General features: G+C 44.0%; 1 protein-coding gene across 6 annotated transcripts in view; it reads right to left on the bottom strand.

The window, feature by feature from the left end:
- The window catches only part of Ercc6 (ERCC excision repair 6, chromatin remodeling factor), an 80,301-nt gene extending 66,996 nt beyond the window's left edge, over window positions 1-13,305 (bottom strand). Inside the window, exons 1-5 of one of the 6 annotated variants that reach the window (XM_087906235.1) lie at window positions 13,194-13,305; window positions 11,391-11,554; window positions 7,006-7,438; window positions 4,911-5,031; window positions 3,325-3,436 (exon numbers count right to left, since the gene is read on the bottom strand). In XM_087906235.1, coding sequence (XP_087762361.1) covers window positions 3,325-3,436; window positions 4,911-5,031; window positions 7,006-7,424 — 652 coding nt within the window. In that variant the 5' untranslated portion in view covers window positions 7,425-7,438; window positions 11,391-11,554; window positions 13,194-13,305. Of the gene's footprint in view, window positions 1-3,324; window positions 3,437-4,910; window positions 5,032-7,005; window positions 7,439-11,390; window positions 11,567-12,902; window positions 12,982-13,193 lie in introns of those variants that run through there. The other 5 variants (XM_087906238.1, XM_087906237.1, XM_087906236.1 and 2 more) reach the window with 5 other exon arrangements.
- Window positions 13,306-13,657: the final 352 nt, after the last annotated feature.

Genomic DNA, 13,657 nt, shown 5'->3' with positions numbered 1-13,657 from the left:
AATCGCTTGTATTCCTGGAGCACCCTCCCCACCACCTGCTCAGTCTCCTGAGATACTGAGAGGCCTGACTTGAAGGATGACTCATGCATGTCTGCATCCATGTCTGCCTCTATGCCTGGCATTCTGCATGTGAGACCCACAGTGATTTGCTAAGTAGAGATGAGCTTTACTAACATACCGTCACTACTAGTCTATGACTGTTCTACAACTGTCTCTTCCTACTACTGATGTAGTTTGGGTGGTCTCCGGGCTGGGGAGCTAGACCTCAGAACAAGGCTGCCGTGGATACCCTGGTGTCCACCCTGTGGCAGCAGCGTGCATCTGCTGCTTCAGCTTGCTAAGCTTTAGCAGACACTGATGAAGAGATTGCAGTGGCACCAGCTTACGTTTCAAAGTGTTCAGGAGTTCCAACTGGTCCACATTCTTGCCATTCCATCATGTCCCTGATTCCCACTGAAAACAGAAGGCCTTGCAGATTCACTGACCTCATGGACAATTGATTCTGTGCAAAAATCTTGAACCCACTGTTCTTAAGTCTCTGTCTTTAACCTTTTCTCTATTATTTTAAAATGCATTATAAATTCAAGCCCTTTGCATGTTCTACAAACATCTTCCCCGTCTCCCAGTCTAAACACTATCTCGACAAGCAGAAGCTCTTGACTGTTATTCGAGTCCATTTCAAACCACCTTCTGCCATGTGCACATTCCTGGTCTTGTTTCAGTCTTTCCCTCCCCTACACACAGGAACATGATGCTTGCCCTGTGTTACATTCTCAAAGGTTTCTATCATTACATTTAGATCTATGATATTCTTGAGATATATTTATACATCACGTAATGGATCAAGATCCATTTTCATTTTCATGTATATTAGTATTATTGATCAAAAAACTGTTCAGCATAGCACTGCTCACCATCTTTGTCAGAATCAAGTGATTATACGTAGGTGGCCCTCTTTCCTGAGTCTCCTATTCCATTTGTTGGCCTGTCTCAGTATCCTTGGGCCAATACCACACTGTCACAATCACTACAATTTTATAATTGAGCTTGGCATTATATTCTTTTTCTTTGAGGGGGTAAGGAGAAGTGAGACAAGGTCTTGCTCTATATAGGCTAGGGTGGTCTCAAATTCACAGTGATCTTCCTGATTCAGCCTCCCAAGAGCTGGGACTGCAGATTTTAGCATCACCTTGTCAATGACCTCTACGTTCAGCCCACATGTCTTACACATGCCATTTGCCATTTTTTTTAAAGGCTCAAATTTGCATTGGGGTAGCAATGAAACGACAACTGGCTAGAAACATCTTTATAATACTGTATCGACCATAGCATATCTTCCCATTTACTTATGCTTTTCTTTGTCAATAACATTCTGCAGGTTTTGGCTGTATAAGACATTGCAGAACTACCTTTTTTCTAAGATTTATTTCTAGACATTTGGATTACAACTGGCACCTTTACTAAGTTTTATCTGGCATACAAAAATAACTAATTTTTATGTACTATGTATTCAATTACTAAAAGCATGGGGTGATTCCACATCAATTCTTTTGAACTCTCTATATAAACCATCATATGGGTATGAATAACGATGGACTCTTTCTTCCCCACCTTTACTCCTCAAGCTTCCTTTCTTCTATCCCTACAGTACCCAGTAGGCTGCTGAACAAGAGAAGGTGAGCAAGCATGCCTGGTATCTCCAGACCACACTGGCAAAGCCAGGTCTCACTGTGTGTAGTCTGTTCTCATCGCCCTGCATCCAGGGAAGGACTGCTTCTTAACCCTTGGAGTCACTATGTGGAAAGTCTCGGGGAAGCATGTGGGCAGCACACTTCCTGACCCATGATGGGCTGAGAGGTCCACACCCATCAATACAGAGCTGGGTCCCCAAAGTCTGGACACTCAGACAGGGCAAAGGACAAAGAGAGGAACTAGTCTGCAGGAATGGCCACTGGTCAGGTGGAAAAGTATCCAGGGAACCAGAGGTCAGAAAAAAGGGGGCTACAGATTCGTAACACATCAGATCCTAGGTGGCTGCAAAACCCATGGGAAACGAGTAAGATACCCAGGGGGAGGAAACAGAAAAGGAGCACCAAACAAGTTCCAGCAATCTCAGCACTTAAGATGCTGTTGGATAAGCTAACCAAAATCACTAACAAGAACTAACCAGAGGGCAGAGAAGAAGCCAGGATACAGGCAGCACCAGTTGCTGTCAATAGGCTAAGCTCGGCGGAGGTGAAGAGGCTTCAGGATTTGGGGGTATCTAAGAACTCTGCACAAGCTTTACTGAAGCATCAACAGAACTAAAGAACAACCGGCATTAGACAAAGGGACAGGAGCAGAGTTCCTTTACTAGTGGGAAAGCCAGTGCCCAAGTGGCAGAAAGCACCAAAGCAAGACTGAGGGATCATACGAGACTGAACTTCAAAAGCAATCTAAAGCCATGTGTCAAAATTTTGAGCTAGTCTGGGCTACACAGTGAGATCTTGTCTTAAGAGAGATGGGGGAGGAAAGCACATTTATTTTTTCTGTTGTCCATTGTTACAGTCTTCATACCAATCTACATGAAGAAAATGTTTTAGAGAATAGAAATGTTTGCTTCACCAGCTAAAGTCTTCAGTCTTTACATTTCAAGCAGACATGTCCCTAGCAACAGCCAACAGTGCGTAAATACAGATACAAAGAAAAAACATTTAGTTCCAGAGTTTATATATTTCCCAAGAGATTTTCCAAAACACAACCATCCTGAAGAGTACTTTAAAGGAATCCTGGCCATGGTCTGATGATGCTGACAGTGGCAGCATCCAGAGAGGCCGACTGTGACGCTGACAGTGATAGCACCCACAGAGGTTGACTGTGATAGCACCCACAGAGGCTGACTGTGATAGCACCCACAGAGGCTGACTGTGATAGCACCCACAGAGGCTGACTGTGATAGCACCCACAGAGGCTGACTGTGATAGCATCCACAGAGGCTGACTGACGATGCTGGGGCTACAAAATGAACTCAATCACAATGCTAGCTCTCTTTATCAAGTTTCATGTAACAAGAATGTTTAAATTTCCAGTGTTAAGCCAACACTAAGTGTGTGTCAGGAACTGCCAGAGTTAACATTTTAACTGCCAGAGTTAACATTTTATTTCAGTTTCTAAAATGCTTGTGTCACTTAAGAGCTCTGGTTCTACAAAAGGACAAGATTTCCCCAGTCCCATCCAACACTAAGGAAGCAATGTGTTATTCTCAAACCCCAGAAAAAGACTCCCAATGAATACAGGCACCAAGCATCATTCAAGAGCACGGCAAGCTGTCCCCAGCATCCTCACCTGCATCTTCCTCCTCCAGGCTGGCAGGATCCAGTTCCACTTGGGCCCCGGCCCCTCCAAGGATGGCCTGAAGACGTTTCTGTTTTGCAGTTATCTTCTTTAGTTGTTGTTCCTTGAATGGTAAATCCCAAACGCAAGACACAAAATACAGTGATTTATCGTTAAATACAAAAGATTGCACCACAAAGTGTCAAAACTTTAATCAAGAGTAAAATAAACATGAAACAGAAACCACACATGGTGACAATCACTAGAGAGCTGTATCCGAGCAATTTCCAGTGTACTGCATGCAGCACAAGGGCCTTGAGCGGTCTTGGGCAGTCAGACATGCCCACAGGCCGCCCTTACCCTTGGGCCTGAGCACTGAGATCATGTGCACTAAACTGGGAGGTGCAAATATTCTCTGGGTGCCCTCTTCACATAATTAGGCCATACCATGATCCAGTCACCTAAAGTTTGGTTCTCTCTATCCCTAAAATCTCAACCCACAGGAAGCCAAATGTCCCCTTTCTGATTTATGAAGACTCTCTGCACTGAACAGTTACCGTTGGCTCTGACACGTGGATGAAATAATGAACTAGTACATGGAAAATAAAAGGAAGGCCATACAAACTGAGTCTACTGACAGCCTTCACAAGGAATTAAAAGCACAAGTATTTCACATGCTGCAGTGAATCGCCTGCAAGACAAGAACGGACACCACCAGTGCCAGCCATTCCTAGTTACTGTTGTGCATTTTCACAAGGTGGTAAACAAACCCCAGAAAATTCCAACCTTCACAAGGTCGTAATAAATCCTGCTCATCAAAGTTTCAAGCCTCAGAAAAGCAGGATCGTAGGTAACATATCCTTCCTACTCTTGAGTTCTCTGCCTCGAAAGGCAGCCCTGATGTGGCTGTGCTGACTAAACCCAAAGTAAAAATGGAGCCTGTGAGGGGTGATGGCTGCACCCACAGCAAACAAAGCGAAGACTCTCAGGTAGGCAAGACAGCAAAGCCCAGACAAAATGAAGGGACTGAGCAAGAAGCCAGATCCCAGTCAGAGTCTGGAATGGTGACAGGGAGACCACAAAAGAGCACAGAAGAGAGGAAGTATGTAGAACCACGAGAGAACTGCCCACAAACACATATGGGTGGGGATGGATACATGCATGTACATACAAGGATATATGTCTGTATATATGGGTTAATAAAATACTAGATAGCAGAGCTGATGGATTGCATGTATAAAAGACACCCCAGATGTGGGGCTAGAGAGGTGGCTCAGAGATTAAGAGCCATTACTACTGTTACAGATGACCTGGGTTCAGACCCCAGCACCCATATGGTGGCTCACAACTATCTATAACTAAAGTTACAAGGGATCCAATGCCCTTTTCTGGCGTCTTCAGGCACTAGGAACACACATGCTACACATACATAAATGCAAGCAAAACACTCATACACTTAAAAATAAATCTTTTTTAAAATTTCTTTTCTAATATTGTTTCACATAACACATACTCTCCAGAATACTTCCTAAACTGTTAAATGATCTTGAATTGTAACTTTTTAAAAATATAGTACTTAGTATATCATTTAGCATCACCTTGTTATACTTCTGCCGTTTTACAGAATCTAGTTTCCTGTTGACATCTCTGTTGGTGGCAGCTTGAGGGCTAAGTTGCTCTATAATTTTATTGATTTGCCTCAGGGATGTTGTACATGACCTGAAAAAATAAAAATTGCCTGTTTTTCTCCATGGTAACATTTTTATAGCATAAAGTAGAGAAAATGGAAAAAAATGTATCTATTTTACTTCTTATGATCTGAAACATAAACAAAACTAAAGCAGAATGCACTCTTAACAGCCACAGACGGACTGGAAGCGTAGGGGACGCACGAGCGCTGCTCTTGGGTGCTGGACATCAGCTCGTGCCTGTTTGCAGACTCACTCATTCTTCTAAAAGCGTATTTTCAGCGTCTGCTTTATTCACGACAGCGGGGTAAGGACAGAACACAGTCTAAGTTTTCTTTTATATATGAAGAAATTCATAAAGAAGAGATTCCTCCCAAAGTCTAACAAACCCTAAAATTCCTTAACCATTTTCCTGAAGTGAGTCATTATCTGTGAAAATGAAATTTCTCTGCTGTAACAGGAAGCTTCATGGTTGAAGAGGAAAGAACAACTGAAAATTTGTTGCTTCTAAAATGCTACAAAACTGCTGCTTCTAATTTTTAAAAGAGAAAACCAATCTCATAATTTGTTGTCTGTGTTCTTTGCAGATTTCAGGGTAACAATACAAGTTACTAGCCATCTAGGGCAGTAACTCCCCAGCATTCTCTGACACCTTTATAGAATGGACACAGTTCCAAGATGGTCACTGCATTGAACACTAAAGGTTTCAAAACACAAAGCAAGAAGACACGCCACTCAAGGAGCCAAAATTAAATAACAATAATAATGATTTTAACTAAAACACATCAAACAATTAGAGACAAAAGAACCTATTAAGGAGCTGTCAACAGAAAGCGCGTCCTTTAAGCATCTACAGAAGTCTATCACAGCCTTCCCAGCTGGGTAACACCACCATCACACTCACCTGCCTGCCTCCTTCCCCAGCCATGCACTGGGGTTGTCCTGTCCTTCGCCCAGGCCAGTCCTTAGCTGCTCCTGCTTCTATGTCTGACCCTACCTAGACATCACCCAGGAGGATAAGTGAGCGCCACACTCCACCACCTCCCAGCTGATGTGGGAGTCCCCTCTGTGTGCTGTGATTACCATTAATGAATAAAGAAACTGCCTTGGCCTGATGATAGGAGACAGAATTTAGGTAGGCGGAGAAAACTAAATGGCAGGCTGGGAGAAAGAAGGTGGAGAGGGGACGCCATAGATCCACCGCCAGAGATAGATTTGCTGAAACTTTGCTTGTAGGCCATGACCTCGTGGTGATGCACAGGTTATTAAAAATGGGTTAAATTAAGATGTAAGAGTTAGCCAACAAGCAGCTAGAGCTAATAGGCCAAGCAGTGATTTAATTAATACAGTTTCTGTGTGGTTATTTCAGGGCTAAGCTAGTCGGGCGGCCGGGACAAACAAGCAACCTCCTCCTACACCCAGTCCTTGGCCTCTCCCCAGGCTGGCCTACCACCTTTTCCCACCAGAGTACTTCACTCAGCAGAACCCATGTCTTTCTCCTCTACAACACAAACGACGTCTCCACAGGACTGAATTTTTCCTTAGAGCCAATAGGACAAAGGAAATAAAGGGCAGGGAATTTATTCTCAGTATTTTTATAAATGAAAATATGAAAAATTGTCAAAAGAAAAACATCAAGTTTGGGAACAGCAAACTACAAACTCTATATAGGAACAAGAGAAAGGCAATGTTGGGTCACAGGATTCCAGGGATCTCAAGTGTGAAACTCCCATGTGTGTCTCCTGAGAGCACTCTGCAAAGGATTTCAGGACAGCCTTCCTCTTCAGGACCCTAGGTAAGAACAGGACTTGGCGTGATCTGAGCACCTACCTATAAGCAATGTTGTTCCTGAAGAGAGGGGCAGGAGGAGCTCAAAAGACAAATCAAGGGCTGTTCTAACCAACTGTTTCCCAAACAAGAGGTTCTACAAATCTCAGCTTTCTATTACTTGAATCTTCCTGTCATATTTCAACGCAAACTTCGAAAAAAGAAGGCCCACACTCACACGAGGTCATCCAGGACTGACTGGTACTCCTTCTCCGCATCGGCAACCTGGGCCACACGGCTGGCCTCGTGCATCGCACTGTCCACCTGCTGAAGCACGCCCTGCTCCAGGACCGCCTGGTCATACACATCCACACCCAGGCCCTGCAGCTCCAGGGCCTGAGCACTGGGCTCCACCGCGGGGATCTGGTGCCGGTCAATGTGTAGCAGGGGTGCCCCTCGCCTTGTGGCTGCCAACACACAAGCTTCAGCAGATGTGGAAGGCCCAGATTCACAGGACGTAGAGAGGCACTCCCCAGCCTCTGCGTCCCCACCACTCTCCTGTCCACCTGGCATGTCTTCGTTAGCGCTGACATGCTGACTTGGGGAACAGTCTTGCTCCTTAGGTTGAGGTGAGTCTGGGATTTCCTCATGGGGCATCCTCTACAAACTACCTAAAAGGAAAAGGAAAACACTGATAAGCTGATAAGCCTTTTGGTTATGTAGAATTGATCAGTATACAATTTAAGTATGTTAAATGCACAATTTCTCTTAATACCCTTTCAATTAAATAAATTCACGTTTCTAAGTATTAATTTCTTTAAAGAGTACAAATGATGGTAAACAAGAAAAGCTAACCAAAACAAACATAGTACCAGCAGCAGGAGACACAGGGGCAGCAACTGAGGTCAGCAGACCAATTCTGAGTCAACCACAGGGTGGGTTTTTTTGTTTTGTTTTTGGTGGTTTTTTTTTAGTTTTTCAAGACAAGGTTTCTCTGTGCAACAGCCCTAGTTGTCCTAGAACTAGCTCTTGTGGTCCACGCTGGCCTCACTCAAACTCAGAGATCCGTCTGCCTCAGCCTCCCAAGTGCTGGGATTAAAGGTGTATGCCACCACCACCCGGCTCACAGGATGTTCTAAGACGGGTGAAATGACCCAGTTAGCACTTTTGCTGGGCGGTGGTGTGGATGCTGCTGCAAAGCATCAGTAAGTGAGAACTTCTGGGGAATGACAAGAGAAACTTCTCACCAGCCATCCAGTAAAGGGACATAGCAGAATCTCAAAGGCTAAGCAAAACATCCTCAAAAGAGAACTCCATTTCAGAGTCTATCAAATCTCTGCCCTCAAGGCTCAGAGATCTATGTGGAAGAAGAGGACAGACTGTACGGGTCAGAGGTGGTAACGACTCAGGGAAACACTGTCTTCTGAACACAAGAGATGAACTTGGAAACTGACAGCACAAGACTCACACAGGTCAAAGCCAGACAAAATCGCAGCTCTAAGAAGCGGAAGTAGGCAGAAGTGCCGCCCCTAACGAAGAGGCTCCTAGCAACAATACCTGCTAGGACAGGGAAACTCAGCTTTCTGCAATGCAGTGCACTGGTACATCAGCCACACTGCAGGCCAGACCCTATGTCCAAGGGTCGCTAGTGAACACAAGCGAACTCCATGGTTTTTGTGCACTTTTGTTTTGTCCTGTTATTGTTTGCCTTTCTGATTTTTTGTTACTTTGTCTATTTTGACTTTTGCTGGTTTTCCTGGCTTTACTCTTTTAAAGAGAGAAAAACAATATGAGGTTGGGAGAGTAAAGAGGTAGGGATGATCTGGAAGCGCTAAAAGAGGGAAAAATAGTATCAAAGTATACAGTATTTCAAAAAAATTTAATACAGATTTAAAAAATAACTCCATTTCAATGCACAACCTCACCTATCAGGTGGGCTGGCACAACAGACACTAATATAAGCAAGTTAATGCACTTGGCATGCTGTTAGTGGGTTACAGTCAAGGCCATCTCAAAGACAATTTAGAAATATCAGTCAAAAGTTCAGATGTACCTAACTTTTGCCCAGCAAGTCCAGTTCTAGACATTTATCCCAGATAAATACAAAACACTATTTTCAATTTATTTCAACTGGTTTCAGTTGCTCACCCCATCATAATGCAACTGGCTAGGAAATGCAGCTTGCTGCCACTGGCCAGCATGATTAAGAGAGGACTAGACACATACTGCTAGTTTGACAAGAATCAAATTCAAAATCCAAGGTGCATTTTCATCAAAACATGCTCTGCTTTATCCCATCGTCACATCAAGAAGGTGTGAGTTACGGACAGAGACTATCTCTGCTCATACACAGGTCCAAGAACGCCCAGGGTGACATGAAGGTACCAATTAGTTCCTACAGTGTAGATATAACTGTGAAAAACGACAAAGCATGGATGTAGCAGGACTGCATCTATGTTGAAAGAAACGTGTCTGTGAATCTGTTGCTTCAGAGGGGAAGGGGAAAATGATCTCTCACATCTTATCACAGACTCAGGAACCGCACACAAGAGAACACAGTCACTGTATTACTGGTATAACACCAAATAAATACATTAAAAAAAACAACCAAGGGGGCTGAAGAGAGGGCTCAGTGGTTAAGAGCACTAACTGCTCTTCCAGAGGACCCAGCTCAAGTTCCAGCATCCACATGGCAGCTCAGAACTGTCTGTAACTCCAAGATCTAATAATTGAAAGGAAAAAAAAAAAAAACAAGCAAACAATCAAGGGGCAGCCATGTTTTCTACTTAGCTGTAGAAAGACTAACAAACTTTCTTTAGGCACTGAAACTCTACTTCTAAGACATGATCATAAATTCTGCTCCCACAAGTACAACCCACTCATTCTTCATGGAAAAAAATACCCCAGAGACCAAACACTAGCATTATAATAATGCCGACAACTGAGTAGCCTCTGCCTTTGGTGGCTCACACTCTACTGGAGCAGTCAATGAGTACAAGTCAGTTGGTGGGAGAATGGAGTGGACACCACATGAGCTCAGAAAGGGACCCATACACTTTCTCTAGGATCCAAGAATACCAGAGATGAGTTCATCTCTAGTATTGAATCCCTGGCCATAAATTAATATGAGGGACACTCAATATCTGAAAGGAAGACAAATTTAAAGAGGGGTCCAAAATAAAAGTGTGACCTGGGCAACTCATACACACACATATATACACACACACACACACACACACACACACACACACGCTCTCTCTCTCTCTCTCTATATATATATATATATATATACACACACACATGCATGTGTGTGTGTGTGTGTGTGTATGTATGGGTATATATAAATCATGGCTTTCAAATTGTATATATACTCAAATTATACATATATAATATATAAAACCATGACTTTCCAATGGGAATGTATATAATATTCCCATTAGCAAGATATTATATATATTATACATAATATATATTGCCATATACATACACACACACACACACACCCATATACATATTTCAGGCTGACCCTGAACTCACTGTCCTCCTACTTCAACCTCTTAATTGCTGAGATTACAGTGTGTGCCACCATGCCCAACCAGAAACTTCTTTTACTAGAATCTCCAATGAGCTGCCAGTGTCCTAATCTACTGAATTCTCTTTCTTTATGCAATCTATTCAATTCACTTCTCTTAATCATTACTTTATTCTGTTTAAAAATCATCAGTTTCCTCAAAATTTTATTAACTTATCTTTGACTATAATAACACTATTGATAATTTTGGTTTAACTGACATATTTTAACTTAAAAATAAATTCCTTTATACACAGAAGATGAAAAAAGCTTCTTTAAGCTCTGAGTATGTTTATCTTGAATTCCAGCTCTTACAAGGCTCTGAATCAGAATGTCACCCCTCTCTTGGAGGGCGACCTTCCCTCTGAACACAATCACAAAGTCTCCATTTGATGTTAACTTCTACTATTCAGTCTCCAGTGCTAGTTTCTTCTTACCGTCCTCAGCAATGATCTCTGGCACCTGTCAGAGCTTTGAGACTTCTGGGGCTGCTTGTTCTTAGAACTGTGCCCACATCTGCCCAGTCCTTCATCCGTGAACTCAGATTTGCATTCAGACCACAAGGTGTGCCACTGTTGTGACTTGCAACAGACTCCGCTTCCAGCTTCCTGTCTGCTTCTTTTCAAGGTGTTCTTGTGATTTCAATATATACATATATATGTGTATGTATTTCGAATTGCATGTATATATACACATATTTTTAAAATTATGTATGTGTCTATCTATGTATATATATATACACAATTTAAAAAACAAGCAACAAAAATGAAGAAATCAGTGAAAAGCAACAGACACAAAAACCAAAACTCAGATTGTCTGAGGTTGCAGCAGGCAACAAGGCAAAGGCCACAGGGAGGCAACCCACCCTTTAAAGGCCTTGGCTACAGAAAGGAGAGAGAGTGATAAAATGACAAACGCAATGGTGTGCTGGAAAGTGAAGAGAAAAAGTTATGGGACGAAGACAACATAGCGTGATGGGTGGAGAGAACACAAGCAGATGACTTGAACAGAAACCCAAGGAGAAGCGGCCAGTAGGCACAGCGCATGTTTACCTGCCTCGGGCTGGAGAGTGATCCTTGATGTAACTAAGTACAGATGTGAAGGTGAGTTGAGGTGGACTACCAAGAGAAGAACTCCATCAGGAAGAAGACTAGATGTTTCCTCAGTCAGTCACGCTGGGGTGGGGATGAAGGAAGAATGAGTCCAGAACAAAAGCCTGTAAGGACAGCTGGTGATGAGAAATAAATACTGCTGGTATGTGCTTTCCAAAATTATGGACGGCAAACACTTCCAGCACTGTACAGTTCCCTCCTCCTCTACAAGCAGGCCTTGGGGAAATGTCAATTCTTGGGATGCTCAGAGTAGGAGCAGTAGAACAAAGGAATGAAAAAATGAAGATGCCAAGAAGAGGAATTGAAGTAACAGCTTGGCGTCCATGGTGGGGTGGAATTTTTAATTTTCTTTTATTTTTAGTCGGAAAGGGATAAAACAGGGCAAAAGGCCATTTAGCTTTCTAGCTATAGCCAGAAGAGCAAGTGGAGAGGGGTGTAACTTGAAGGCTTTGACCCAAGTGTTAAAAGTTTCAGAGGTGAGATAAATCATCCACTAACAAACTGCTATTGACTCAATCACATCAGGCATTCAGCACACCAGTTCCTCAGTGCAGAGCTTAGTCTCTTGGGAGGTCAGGCTTTTTTTAAAAACTGGCATTGGTATAGATAGATACAGGTGCAAGTATGGCGATACTAGAAAAACAAAGTAAAAGAGACCAAGTGAAACTGTGAAGGTGGGTGTGAGGTGGAGTGGCCTTTGACAACGCAACGTCCTAGAGAATGAATAGGATTTATTCCAGGTCAAAAGCAGAGTATCTTGCAATGAGATCATTGGAAAGAGGCTGGAACACCGTGAGAATTTATTTGTAACCAAGTTAGATAGCTGATTATAGTCTCCTTTGCTCTGTAAATCTTAAAGAATCGCTTCAGATATATCCAAAGCATTGAAGGCTGGGAAAATAGAGTTGTGTCTTGGAGTTTCTGTCGCCACGATTGAGCTGGATTAAGATCTGGAGAGCTACTAGTAAGCAAGGTTTTGAGAATGGGCAAGCAAAAAGCGCCAAGTCACAAAGGTCTGGGGGGAAAAAATTTAAAAAAATGCTTGAAAAAAGGTTTTATTTCAAGTGTGCACTGAAATGGTTCTCAAAGAGTTTTAAGATGGGTGACAAAGGCGGGACCCAATTAATACTCGTAAAAGACGAGTTAGACCACGGTATGGATAATGGAAAAAGAGCAACGTGGAGTTAATTCTAAGGCAATGGTCTAGCAAAAACAGGTTATACGACCTGGTCAGGAGAAAAACGACGAGCACTTTTAAGAGGGCGACAGCAGGGAAGATGAAACGCGAGGGAATCTAGGTCACGGCATTCACATCTCAATCCCTCCCACTCAACTTTACATCAGTGCCGAAGGCGCCAGGCAAGTACCGGGCATGCACCACCCCGACTCTCAAAAGACGGCTTCAACGTAATCCAGACCCGTCAGTGCTTAACCCGACAGTGCCCTGCTGACCTTGCACGCAGGTGCCCATTCACACACCCAGGGGCATCACTGGCTCCGCCACAGCCCCCTGCCAGCCCCCTGCCAGCCCCCTGCCCGCCCGCCGCCGCGCAGGTGGGAGCGTGCGCACGCGTCACTTCCGGCTGCGGGGATCCCGCCGGAAGACAACCGGCCCGAGGGCTGGAGAAACCACCGCTGGCTCGGTTAGGCTCAGCGGCAGAAGGATAGAAGGCCACGGCCGCATGGGGGGCCCGAGGCGCAGGCACCCCCACCTGACCTTCAGTCCGGCTGCCGAACACTCACCCAGGACCACGCGGCTGCCCAGACAAAAGCTTAATCGCCACAGCCGCTGTGGAGCGTTAGTAGAGACTTCAGCGCACGCGCCCTGGGTCTGTGAGAGGCTCCGCCCCTGAAGCCGGCAAGGCCAATGGCGCATGCGTTTTGGCGTGCCGTTTGTTTGTAAGCAAGGGCGTGCCACGTGCATTGATTGACCAAAGGGACCAGCACTTTGTCCCCGGGCTAAGTTGGATTGTGTGGTCGGCCTGTAGTCATTTGGGCGACTTGAATCATTCTCGGTAAACATCACCTCGTTAATTAAAAGATATTTTTAAAGAGAAAGGGGCATGCCAATGAATGACTAGCTACAGATGCGTGAATCGTTTGCTTTGATGTCCTCACCGCTTTAGTCATCTGACACGTCTTTAACGGGACGAGTATAAAGAACCCTTAAAACTTCTCACCACCACCACCCCAGTGCGTATGCACAC

Source organism: Myodes glareolus, chromosome 5 (assembly GCF_982192425.1).
Source record: "Myodes glareolus chromosome 5, mMyoGla1.1, whole genome shotgun sequence".
Taxonomy (NCBI): Eukaryota; Metazoa; Chordata; class Mammalia; order Rodentia; family Cricetidae; genus Myodes; species Myodes glareolus.
The sequence above is the reverse complement of the archived record's forward strand: the minus strand, read 5'-3'. Positions and strand labels throughout refer to the sequence as shown.